Genomic DNA, 13,170 nt, shown 5'->3' with positions numbered 1-13,170 from the left:
ATTGGATCTAACAAGTAAAGGAATGATACTACCGTATTCACTTGTGACCATACTCCCTTGTGATGCAGCCTGGGCCCAGACTGTCTTCAACCATAGCGTTTGCTGCTTGGCATGGCTCCTTAGTCTGGAAGAATCTTGGAGCTTCTGAAAAAACCTACTTTTGTGGGGAGAGAAACTTGTTAGACTTTGCCAAATATGTATTGCAGGTCCCAGGGCTTTCTGTCTTTCCACACCTGTAATAAAATGGTTATGGCACCAGGGCATAAAAACATTTTCATCCTGGTGATCCTTTTTGTCATTGTTAATTGGTGTGTGGTTTGCAGAATGACACTCTGCATGTGGTCTCTCTGAGAGCATGCAAACATTTGCACCATCACTAGATGTCTCTGAGTGTTGTGTGGGGGTTACAAAAGTTTGGGAACCTTGTTTGTAAACATGCATTCCTGAATTAATTTCATGGATTTCCCCTTTAAACATGTTTCCAGGTGAATACATTTCCAGGTTTGCAACTCTGGTTGCCATGGGAGTTTTCACCATGGGGAACTTCTTCACCCCTGTGTGCACTGTACTGCAGCTATCAGTGTTTAAGTCTGCTGACAATTCACCTTTGCCTAAGGGCATAACAAATTCTTCATTTACATTGGGAACTCTGAGAGTGTATTCAGCAGAATACTCATAATCTGAGTTACAATGATCTTCCCCCTTACTAGACACAGTATAGGGGACATCTCCTATTGCTGCTACCTCCTTTACATTAATGTGCTGTCTGATGATAGACACATCCGGCACATTGCTACTTTCTTCCTTTACCACAGAGGCTGTTCTGCTGGTGGTCTGTGTGACCATAGCAGACTCCATGCGCTGCACATTGATGCAGTCCTGCAACATGTAACTTTCCTTAATTTTAGGATCTTGACTGATTAAGTCATTTCTGACTCCTGTAGACTCTGTGTACAGAGTTTCACATACCTCAACACTATTCCTGTTTGGTGTTTCTATCTCAGCTTGCTTGCTGGATGTTATCTCTTCATCAGAGATCTTGACAATTTGATTACAAACTGTCAGGCTTTTCGCTTCTGCCCCAAACTTTTTCTGTTTATTTTTCTGTTTAAGGGACTTAAATAACGAATGCATTTTTGCATTAATGGTCAGGCACGCCTTACGAAGACGTGAACCTGATTCTTCTTTACATTTCTGTTTGGCTTCTAGAGCCGCAGTTCTGCGCATTTTTCTAAATGCTACAGAAAACTTTTGCATTTTTAACATTTCAATGCTAAATTTATATATTCTTTGTTTTTAGTACTGAAGGTATCCTCTCCTTAAGATTGACCGGTGTCTTAAGGTTAAACTCTAATACCTGGTACATTTATACATTTATTTGGAAATACTCTTTTCCACTGTGCACATTTTCTATTCTAGGCCTTTAAATTCTTTATTCTCATTTGTAACCTATTCCACTGTGATCTTGTATTTTGCCAGCAGGCTTATAGCCTTTGGTGCTGCTTCCTAATAGATATTATGTTAGTTAAAATAACGTATATTGCACTAACACATTTATCCTAGGTTATACAGAATACAAAATTGACATTACACAATGGTAATAAATTTTCATAGATACATCCCCACCGTGATTCTGCAGATTTGGTAGCCAGCTTATAGCATCTGCTACTCCTCATAAATATTATAAATCAGATAATCAGATTCAGTAATAACAAGTCCCTTCGTGGTCGCCAATATTGATTTATGGAATCTTATTTATGAATATTAATATTCAATATAACATATATGGTTATTAATATATGGATATATTTAAATTAATATGCGTTATCATATATATCTGCAAATATATTATGTCAGGCTTACAAATTAATTGGCTGATAAATATATGCAGTCCTTATATATATATATGACTTATGAAATTATGAAGTTAAGATTCCTTAAAGAGAGTTCAAGCTTGAATATTACCGCTCTTTTTATATGATTCTTTATTTACAGGCAGATCAAATCGTACAGAATAAGATATACACAGTAGTGATATATATACTAATTATAATTATATTAAGCTATGCTATGTTTCCTTCGTTACATAACATAAAACAACATGACATAAGTTTCACAAACAGTTTCAATTATTATCATATTTATACTTGCAAGTTAAAGATTGCCATCCCAAGAATCATTCCTTCTGCATGTTCTCCATGACTTCTCCTCCTGACTGACTTCCTTCCTTCTCCTTCTTCTTCTCCCTCTCCCTCTTCCTTCTAACTCCTAACTACAAGTCTGGTCCTTTTATCTCATATTTTACCAATTCAAACTATCATATTCTCATAGTTTCCAATGGAATAGGTAATTATAGGTTTGTCAGATTCCAAGGTGTAATAAAACAAACATTGAACTGGGCTGTCGTGTCCTGTTCACGGAGGCATGGTGTCATAAAAGTGTGGTGTCCACACTGCCTTAAGCAAGTATAGTATTGTAAAATCTGGAATGTCTTTTCATCCAAAGTTCTGTTGTATTGACAAGTTTTCCTGGGGTCGGTTACACAATGTTTTATCAATGGATGTGATCTCTTTTCATAGTAGTTAATTTATACTCCCTAGCTTTTAACCTTCACTGGACAATAGACAAACCAGTAGATTCTGATCTACTGTAAGCACACCTGTGAATTCCAATGACCAACAGAGCTCTGTCACATACCTATTATCATTTATGGCCTAATACCTTTTCTCTACAATGACTCTTGATCTTACTGTAACCTCTCTGGCCTTATTTATGACTAGAGCAGAATAAACCTGTTCCCTACACTATTTTTTACCATCTTGCTGTAAAACACAAATATACAGTATATCTATATAAACACATACACAAACCTAATTTCTTAAATCAGCTAAACATTACCTCATACATTCAAACTTATTTCATATCTATTCCTTACTATATATATCCAGTATACTGTCCACTATGGTAACATCGCCTATTTATAATGAATTATATTTTGATTCAGACAATATCCATTGCCCTAATATTATACTAAGTGCAGACAATTACCTATAAGGCAACAATGTGTATACAATAAGTAGTCCTAGATGGTTTTATATTATGAAGAATTTAAAGTATTCTATGATGAAATGTGTAAGTGATTAAAGGTTAAACATACTTAGTTATGAGGATACTCAAAGTCTAGACTTGTATTTTGTAACATGAGTGAACAAGTTGGACAATTTCTGCCAGTTTTGGCAGTGGCATTTGTGATAACAGGATTACATGGATTCCAGCCCCCCAATAGCCCCCTATGGACATAAGCATAATAGGAAATATACCGTGTAATAATAAGAATAATTTTATTTATATAGCGTTCTTTCTCCAGTAGGACTCAAGGTGGATTAACAGATAGAATTAACATAATCGAGTACAGAAATAATGAAGTACAGAAAAGCTTTTCATAAAATACAGAGAGCATGGAGATACTAAAAGGACATTAAGGAAATGCTTGCGTAAACAGGAAAGTCTTGGGTTTGATTTTGAAGGGGGGGGGGGGCAGTTGTGTGGGGAAGGGAAGCGAGTTCCATAGAGTTAGAGCCTCATGGCTAAAAGCTCAACCCCAAGATGAATTACGGGAAATTCTAGGTACTGCTAATAGTCCCTCATCTACAAATCGCAGTAATCGAGTGGGATAGTAAGGAATCAGAAGCTGCTTCAGGTACAGATGTGTCTTCTTACATCTGTGCTGCAGTCATCACGCCAAACAGCCCTTGAAGTCGCACCATGCTGTGGCAGGACTCGGTAGCGCCAAGCTTTTTTTTGCGTTTATTTCCGTGAAAATGTGTCTTAGATGCAAAGTAATGTTGTAGGACGCACAAGATGCTTCTACTGATTAAAATGATATGCATCATGCCTATATTCTGTGTGTAATTGCAGCTCTATCTGCATCCGAAATGCCACCTTACAGTGTTTGTCACACGGCACTCACGCATTATGTGTAACACGACTTGTAGCACACGGAGCAAAGATGTAAGAGGACACATCTGTACATTGGGCCCTGGTCATGTAGGTCTTTGAAAGTCAGTAAGCCAATCTTGAAGACGATTCACCATCTTACTGGCAGCCAGTGGAAGGAGTAGAAAATGGGTGTTATGTGGCTGGAATGGGGCTGGTTGGTTAACAGCCTGACAGATGCATTTTGTACCAGCTGTAAGCAGTGCAATTATTTTGCTGGGAGACCGAGGTAGAAGGCATTGCAGCAGTCTAATCGAGATAATACAGATGCATATATGACTTTTGGCAGATCATCAGAGGGAATTAAGTGCTTGATGCTGGCTATATTCCTCAGATTAAGGAATGAGGATTTGATTGTGGCTGATATCTGATTTTAATTGTCAAGCCACCATCCAGAACAACACAAAGATTCCGCACGTGATCAGTGTTTTGGAATTCTGAACCCACAAGTGTAAGTCCAGTTGGTTAGCTGTGCTGCAGTCTGGTTCTTTGATGTTGAGGTCCTATCATAAGGATGTCTGTTTTATCAGGATTCAGTCGCAGTCAACTGGTACTCAGCCACTCCTGGAGCTCAGCCATTTATGGTTGCAAAGGACAGGCATAGTTGTGTATCATCTGCATAGCAGTGGTAGACCAAGCCATGGCTCCTGATTATTTCACCCAGTGGTAGCATGTACACTGCAACAAATATGGGGGATAGTATAGAACCTTGTGGGAGACCACATGGCAGTGGCAATGATGAGTGTACTCCATACAAAACTGTTTGTGACCTGCCAGTGAGAAATTATTTAAACCCATTTAGGATTGTGCCATCCACTTCACAGACAATTTTCAGGTGCTCAATCAGAAGCCCATGGTTCACTGTATTAAATGCTGCAGAGAGATCCAGAAGAGTGAATCTCGACTGGAATGAATCATAAATATCATGGGCTGTCAGGCGAGTTTCCAGTTGATTTGTAACCACTTTCTTAATAAACTTTCCTAGAAAAGTAAGGTTTGATACCGGTTTCTAGTCTGGATCTAAATTAGTTTTTTTAAGAAGAGGTCTAACAATTGCTTCCTTTAGGGGTTTAGGAAAAATGCCTGTCTGCAAAGAGCATTGAACTATTTTTGCAAATACATGCACCCTATTAGAAGCTTGGTAGATGCAGGGTCCAGATCACAGGTAGTGGGATACAAAATTTGGCCAATTTCAACAGTGTCATTTACATCCATTGGGTCAAAGCTGGTCCATGAAGACAGATGGCTTACATTGGCACGCTGGGTAGTTTGGCACTCCTTTGAAGGAACTGTGGAGATTCCAGCCTGGCTGGCGGATACCTTATCTGCAAAGAAGTTTCAAGTTTGCCAACTTGTATCTTTCCTGGGAGAGTGTTTCATCAGTCTGCAGGCATGCTGGCTTGCAAAGTATCTTCACTGTGCTGAAAAGCTGAGCTGGCCTTTTGTTTGCTGCCATGATTTAATTTAACAGGAACTATATCTTACGGGTGATTGTGAATTGATATTCTTTATTATGCTTTAATAGTTTTATCTTATCCTCTACCGGGTTAGTCTTTCTTCATTGTCTTTCAAGTCTATGCCCTGTTTTCTTGAGTTCATTAACACTGTTGTCAAAGCAGTATGCTTGATGGGGTGGGTTGCGAGGTTGCATACACACAGGGGGGATAATATCAATTGCAGCCATCACATCCCCACTATAGTAACAGAGTAGGGAACAGTGATCTTCACAGGCATCCAATATCGCAGAGAGATCTAGATTTGCTTCAAGAGCCTGGGTCGTCATAATCCTCCTTGGATGATATCTGGTCAACTCCATGGGCAAAGATATAATTTGAGGGGCTGCAACTGAGGACCAAATTGAGTGGTGGTCTGACCACGTGACTGGGATTATCTTTAGGTCAGAGACTTCTAATCCAATCTGAAAGACAAGATCAAGAGTGTGAACACTTTTATGTATGGAATGACTTGTGTGAAGCTCAGACCATTCATTGTGCACAGGAGGTCTTGTCCAAGGTCTGAGAGCTCATCATCAACCCATGCATTGAAATCCCTGAGGATGAGCCATCTTTGATGCTCCAGAACTAGAAACATAAAAACATAGAGGTACGGAGACTTACATCCAACACACAGAACAAGAGCACTGATTGCTCCATCCCACAGATCTGCCACCGGCTGAGGGGCTCACAGCATCCATCCCTTCCCGCAGCCTGACCCTAACCCTCCCCGGTGGTGCCTAACACCCCCCCCCCCCCCTTCCCCCCTCGCACACAGTCTAAACCTAACTCCCCCATTCCCTGCATCCTTATGCTTTTCGGTGGTACCTAACCCTTTGCCTCCCACCCTGCAGCCTAAACCTTACACCCAGCCCACTCCGCTCCCCATGCAACTTACATCGCTGCAGAGGCGGCAGTTCTCTGTTCAGGATCCCGTATTGTGATCCATGTCGGGATTCTGAAATCGGTATTCCGGTAGTGTTGGGATTCCGGAATCGGTATTCCAACTGCAGGGATCCCGACTAGATCCCCTAATTTACAAAGTTCAAAATGTCTGTAGGGTAAACATTGCATATGGCTGCGCCATGCAGCTTGGCTTGCACACATGCATAGCAAAATGGCAGCACTCAAGGGTGGAGATGTGTGAAACAGTGAAAAGCGTGACGTGTGCCAGTGGAGAAGTTGCCCATGGCAACCAAACAGCTTTCAAGTAACAGTTATTAAGTGCATTCTTTAAAATTATACATAGCAGCTTATTGGTTGCCATGGGCAACTTCTCCACTGGCTCACTTCTCCACTCATTGCACTGCTTCATATGAGGAAATCCTTGTATGCATTACCGATGAAGGACAGAGCAACAGTTCTGCAGTAACACAGTAAACGTATTTCAATTAATGGGGGTGATGCTAGTAGTGGCTGTTGGACTTTAATGTGATATTTGTACAGTGCACCTCTAGAGCTGTGTTTCCATTCTGTCACTCATAAAGTACACTACCAGTCTGTGGCGATCTCTCAGAGAACAGAGTAGGTGTGTGCCAAGTAGATGACCCACAATTACTAGCAGGTCATCCTAGTCATAAAAGGCTAACGCTGCTCCTCACCTCTATGGGGGGAATGTAAGTGTTTTGTGCAACTAGATGGTGTCTGACCAGCTATTTAAGTGTTGCTCTGTTCGGGCGTGCACAGCCGCCAGCGCTGACATTACTGATGGTGTTCCATCATTTTGAGGGGCTGGTAACTAGTGTCTCTATAAGAAAACAAATGCGATATAAATGGATGGTGACTGTAGCTGTGCCTGACACAGCAGAAGGTTGCTAGGACTGTGATGTGCAGTTTGTCTGCTGGTGACTCTAATAAAGGTCACAGGAACACTCTGTTTCCAACCTTTTATCTTTTAACCCCTTCTGTAATGGAGCTGCCAGCATTTCATGATGCTTTCACTCACTTTATTTAGTAGTCGGTGACAGGCAGTTATTTTGAGCACTTGAGGAACAAGGCCAAATGTAACTTTACCATGGTGTTAGGTTACAGCCTGCTATTGGCTATTGTATGGATATTCGTGCTGAATACTTTCTACTCAGCTGTCATTTATGTTCAGAAAGTGTATAACCAACCATGATATACGTTCTTATCCATCATATAATGGCCAGTTAGTGTAGCTTGTGGTGTGTATTATTATTTAATGATATGACTTACAGAACACACCACATTTGGTTTTCACTATTTAGCACGGCACTCTTCTGTATGTATATTACAAAATAAAGTAATAAGTAGTGAGCATCGATGTTTGTAATGTCTCGTGGCAAATCATTTTTATTGCATCAACTATATAGCCGGATACACACGGTGCAATTCTGGCAAAAGGATGATTTTGACTATGTACAATTTTGACTATACTAGAAACTAGATTGTACACTTCTAGTCAAAATTGCAAAGCCTGCACAGTCTTTTTTTTCTTGCGATACCGACTACCCGGGAGCATGCATCGGCATCGCAAGCTGTATACACATGGGGCCTAATTCAGACCTGATCGCTAGTGAGCCATTTTTGCACTGCTGCGATCAGATAGTCACCGCCTACAGGGGGCGTGTATTTTAGGTGTGTAAGTGTGCGAACGCATGTGTCGCAGAGCTGTACAAACAGATCTTGTGCAGTTTCTGCGGAGCCCAGGACTTACTCAGCCGCTGCGATCACATCAGCCTGTCCGGGACCGGAATTTACGTCAGGAACCCTCCCTGCAAATGCATGGACACGCTTGCGTTTTTCCAGACAGTCCCTGAAAATGGTCAGTTCACACCCATAAACGTCTTTTTCCTGTCAATCTCCTTGCGATCGCCCGTGCAAACGGATCAGCGGCACAAACCCACCACTGAGCGGCAATCCGCTTTGTACCTCTGCGACGTGCCTGCACATTGCGGTGCATGCGCAGTTTGTGCCTGATTGCCCGCTGTGCAAAACGCACAGCAGAGATCAGGTCTGAATTACCCCCATGCTGCGATATGTACTATGGGGGTAATTCCAAGTTGATCGCAGCAGGAGTTTTGATAGCAATTGGGCAAAACCATGTGCACTGCAGGGGAGGCAGATATAACATGTGCAGAGAGAGTTAGATTTGGGTGGGTTATATTGTTTCTGTGCAGGGTAAATACTGGCTGCTTTATTTTTACACTGCAAATTAGATTGCAGATTGAACACACCCCAACCAAATCTAACTCTCTCTGCACATGTTATATCTGCCTCCCCTACAGTGCACATGGTTTTGCCCAATTGCTAACAAAAATCCTGCTGCGATCAACTTGGAATTACCCCCTATGTTTTCTACTGACATGGACTATATAGTCCATATCGGTAGTTCATATTGCACCATGTGTACCTTAAGGGTTTACAATATACATTAATGTTAAAAACCGCAGGTAATAGTGAGAGCATTGTGTTGCAGTACAGAAGATGCACAGTAGGACGGACTGGATGCAGGAGGCAGGTGAGGTGATAAGAGTTTTCACGTCACTTATATTGTGTCTTCCAGCAACAGGATTTGAAAGTAGGATTATACAGTGATATTACTATTGCAGTAATTAACATCAATTAAAATGTAAAAATAATTAGTTAATTAGAAGATAGGTCTTAAAAGGCAGGAAGTCTTTTTAAGGTCACAAAGCAAATGAGAAAGTGTTGTGTATCCTCAGCGGTCTGTCCCTGACCCAAACTGCTAATAGTTTATGACTTGTCTTGGTGCACGGGAATGCTCCTGTGGTATAGAAGTACATAGCAGATGGATCGCTGTTGATAAACACTTCTTAACAGATCGAGCAGCCCACATGCTCATCCCTCTCCCTGACCCAATGCACATTCCATCATTTTATCTGTTTAGCTTTTATAGTGAAGGATTAATCCCGTTTCTGTAAAGAACTGGCTGCTGGACCAAAATACATTATTTTGGAACTAGTGTATCTATTAATCCACATCACATATACAGAGCGTTTTACTGCCTCTGGTCCCTGATATATCCAAGTGCTCAGGAGGGATAGACAATAGTCTATCATTTTTAAACCCAGTTCTAGAATAGGATGTTTCTCTTCGGGTATGGGTAAAAGCCAGATCCTGCTGGATCCACACTACAGAAAATTCACGTACACTCATAAATCAGAAAAGAAGACGTTGTAGATACAGGTTGAACGCCTCAAATATTCCAAAATAACTCTTTCTGCTGCCGCTAGAGATCCATGGGAGCTATTCTACACTCTGTGTCTCCTACGTTCCCTGGACAAATACTAGATTGGGATACAGCAATAGGTTTATTTTTTTTAATATGGCAACATAGATTTTTTTGGCAGTATCATACAAATGGGCACAATGACTGCTTGCTAAAATTGCATCATGCCCAAATGTTGCTGGTTACCTGTGCAAAGTGACCTGCACTCAGCAGCTAGGTCTCATCCAGCTGGTAGTCATGTGTGTGTGGCCAAACTGAGATGTGATCCTGGTGCACCAGCCAAAAAGTAGATTGTTACCAGCTTTAAAGTGATATGGTGTGCACAGGTAACATGACATTCATCCCTCAGGTGACCATGTGCTGATATGTAATCTGTTCCCCCATGGAGATTCCACTATTTGTACTGTGTGTCCATTTGAGAGGACAATTGGGCAGATGTATTAAGCCTGGAGAAGTGATAAAGCAGTGATAAGTGGAAGGTGATAATGCACCAGCCAATCAGCACCTGTCATTTTTCAAACCCGTAATGATTGGCTGATGCGTCATGGCCTTCTGTTTATCACTGCTTTACCACTTCTCCAGGCTTAATACATCTGCCCCAAAGATCCCTACAGACAGTAGGTTCTAGTAGTAGTTGTTGTGCAGTCCTTGCACCAATATCAGTTTGGCAGACTGGAATGGCTTCACAGCATGACTGATCTCCCTCTTCAATTATCTTTACAGGTCCACGCCACTATACCACAGGCACAATGGCCGAGCGCTTTGACTGCCATTACTGCAGAGCACCCCTCCAGGGGAAGAAGTACGTGGAGAAGGACGGACATAACTGCTGTGTAAAATGCTTTGAGAAAATCTGTGCTAACACCTGTGCTGAGTGCAGGAAACCCATCGGGGTGGATTCCAAGGTGAGAGGGGGAGGCGGGCATTGGTGCATACAGAGGATATACAGATACATTGCACGTCATTGGGAAACTTATTAACCTCATCTGTCTCTATGATGCCTAATCTGATAGAAGAGAATATGGCCTTGTTCTGGCTGTAATCTGTACTGTAATCTGGAGTAGCAGGATTGTAATCAGGCGCATTCATACACAGAATATCTGTTATGGGCTTCATAGGAGCACAGTTCTCAATCTCATTTAGCCAGGTATTTCCATGCTGTTGCCTGATCCAATCTATAATGGTAACAATGTACCTTATGAATGGTCAGGTGCTTCTGATTAATACCTCTTTTCCATCAAAGTCCTGGGTCCAACCTAAGATTTGGAACAAGACAGACCCCTTTCCAATGCAGTGCTAATCAGGGTTATTCCAGTGACGTTCTCACACTGCACACAGGTGCAGGTGCCAGCACTTGGAGATGACATGCAGTTCTCTCCATTCTGTAAATGGGACCCAGGTTGGACGACCTGGGTTACATGTTTACACTGCAGCTCATCCAGGTCCTTCTTGTGTAAAATGCTGCTAGCTACCTGAGAAGGATTACTGGGTGACGGGGGTTTTACCGCATTTTCCCTTTAGTACATCCCGCCCAGTGTGTTTTAACAGTAATGCGCATACCATGAAAACACACATGGTAAAACCATTAATGGCACTACACAGACAAGTTATCGGTCATCAATGGTTTGTGCCACCATCGCCATTGATGGCCATCCCTACTCCGTGTGCAGGATTAGTTCGGGCCCCCTCCTTATCTGGCAGCACAGGAGATTCTGGCTTTGTGCTAGAGTCTACTGCGCATACGGAGGTCTCCGGGAATATGGTGCCCATGCCTTGTACCCTGGGGCATCTTGACTTCTATCTGCAGCGCAAGCCGCTGTGGGACTTCAGAGGGCAGCGTCATGAGGTGAGGTAAATTACTCAGGAGGCACTAGCTAGTACCAGAGCCAGATTTACACGTAATATATAAGCCCAAGGGTTCACGTTGGCATTATACACAGATGTAGCAGTATGTACCGCTGGAAATTTGATGAGTTTTGATCAAAGATGTGCGGAAAAGATAGGCAGGGGCGGCACTGCCTCACCTGCCATAGACCTTTTTCTCCAGAGTTTTAACTATAAAAATGATTAGAAGATATTTCTAATATATATGTATTTTTCTTATACTTTATATAGTCAGAACTCTGGCTTATACTTTAGTACATACTTGCCTACCTGACCCTCTCCATGAGAGAGAAAATGCTCTGTTCCTGGACTTTCCTGGTAATGTATGATTGCCATCACCTGTGGTGAAACACCTTTCTTATCAATTAACTAGCTCACCACAGGTGATGGCAACCATACATTACCAGGAAAGTCCAGGAACAGAGCATTTTCTCCCTCATGGAGAGGGTCACGGCAAGTATGCTTTAGTATGACAGGAAAGGCTCTGCCTCACCCATACCTCCCAACATGACCCTCTCCAAGAGGGACAGAATGCTCTGTTCCTGGACTTCCCTCTTAATTTATGATTTCCATCACCTGTGCTGAAACACCTTTCTTATCCACTAACCTGTTCAACACAGGTGCTGTTAATCATAAATTAAGAAAAAGTCCAGAAGCAGAGCATTGTGTCCCTCCTGGAGAGGGTCATGTTGGGAGGTATGGGATAATGTAGTAAAGTGTAAATAACAGAGAATTACTGGCTATTTTTTTTCCCCACCCTCACAAGTTTGAAATGTTATCCTTTCCTACACACACTTTCTGTTTAACTCAACCTGCTAAAATTATCTTTCAAGAAAAGAAACCTTGGCGGTAGACCGTATCTTTCAAACACGTACATATGTCGCCATGCTGCACAGAAAGCATAGATCAGACCACAGAAAAGCAAGGCAGGAGCTGGAGTGCCATGTATAAATGTATTTGGGAAGGTGATGTGCACATACTGCCACCCAGTGGTAACACCCTAAAGACTCGATGCATTTTTTTTCTCTTGATCGTGTACACTGCTTTACAGGGAATATTTAATCATTCACATCAGACTATACAAAATTATTACTACAAACTGAAGCATTGTTTACATGACAAAACAAGTGCCAAGGTTACTTTTCTTGTAGCGTTCAGAATAATCCTTTTTATTGAAGCATGAAAATATTTTTCTGTCAGTAACCTTGTCCTGCATTTCTATGGACTGATGAGGAACTCTGTAACGCCACTGCTTGTGTACTGTGCCCTTTGTTTCTGTGTGCAGGCATCCAATAATAAGTGACTTCTGTCAATGTTTAGGAACTGCATTATAAGAATCGCTACTGGCACGATTCCTGCTTCCGCTGTGCCAAATGTTACCATCCTCTGGCCAATGAACAATTTGTTGCCAAGGACAATAAAATCCTGTGCTCCAGGTGTACAACCAGAGAGGACTCCCTGCGTTGCAATGGATGCCACAAGCTGATCCAGCCAGGTAAAATAACATAATGCTTCCTAGCAACAGGGGATCTTCGCGCTTACACCTACATTGTCCCTGTGCAGCATAGATTAAATCAGGGGTAG

The 13,170-nt window shown here is 41.9% G+C and overlaps 1 protein-coding gene across 4 annotated transcripts in view; it reads left to right on the top strand.

The window, feature by feature from the left end:
• The window catches only part of FHL1 (four and a half LIM domains 1), a 148,423-nt gene that overhangs the window by 119,363 nt on the left and 15,890 nt on the right, over positions 1 to 13,170 (top strand). For all 4 annotated transcript variants that reach the window (XM_063937451.1, XM_063937450.1, XM_063937449.1 and 1 more), the window contains exons 2-3: positions 10,426 to 10,607; positions 12,907 to 13,081. In XM_063937451.1, the coding sequence (XP_063793521.1) occupies positions 10,452 to 10,607; positions 12,907 to 13,081 (331 nt within the window). In that variant the 5' untranslated portion in view covers positions 10,426 to 10,451. The remainder of the gene's footprint in view (positions 1 to 10,425; positions 10,608 to 12,906; positions 13,082 to 13,170) is intronic.

This window comes from Pseudophryne corroboree, chromosome 8 (assembly GCF_028390025.1).
Source record: "Pseudophryne corroboree isolate aPseCor3 chromosome 8, aPseCor3.hap2, whole genome shotgun sequence".
In the NCBI taxonomy this organism is placed as follows: Eukaryota; Metazoa; Chordata; class Amphibia; order Anura; family Myobatrachidae; genus Pseudophryne; species Pseudophryne corroboree.
This window is presented reverse-complemented; position numbering and strand designations above follow the sequence as displayed.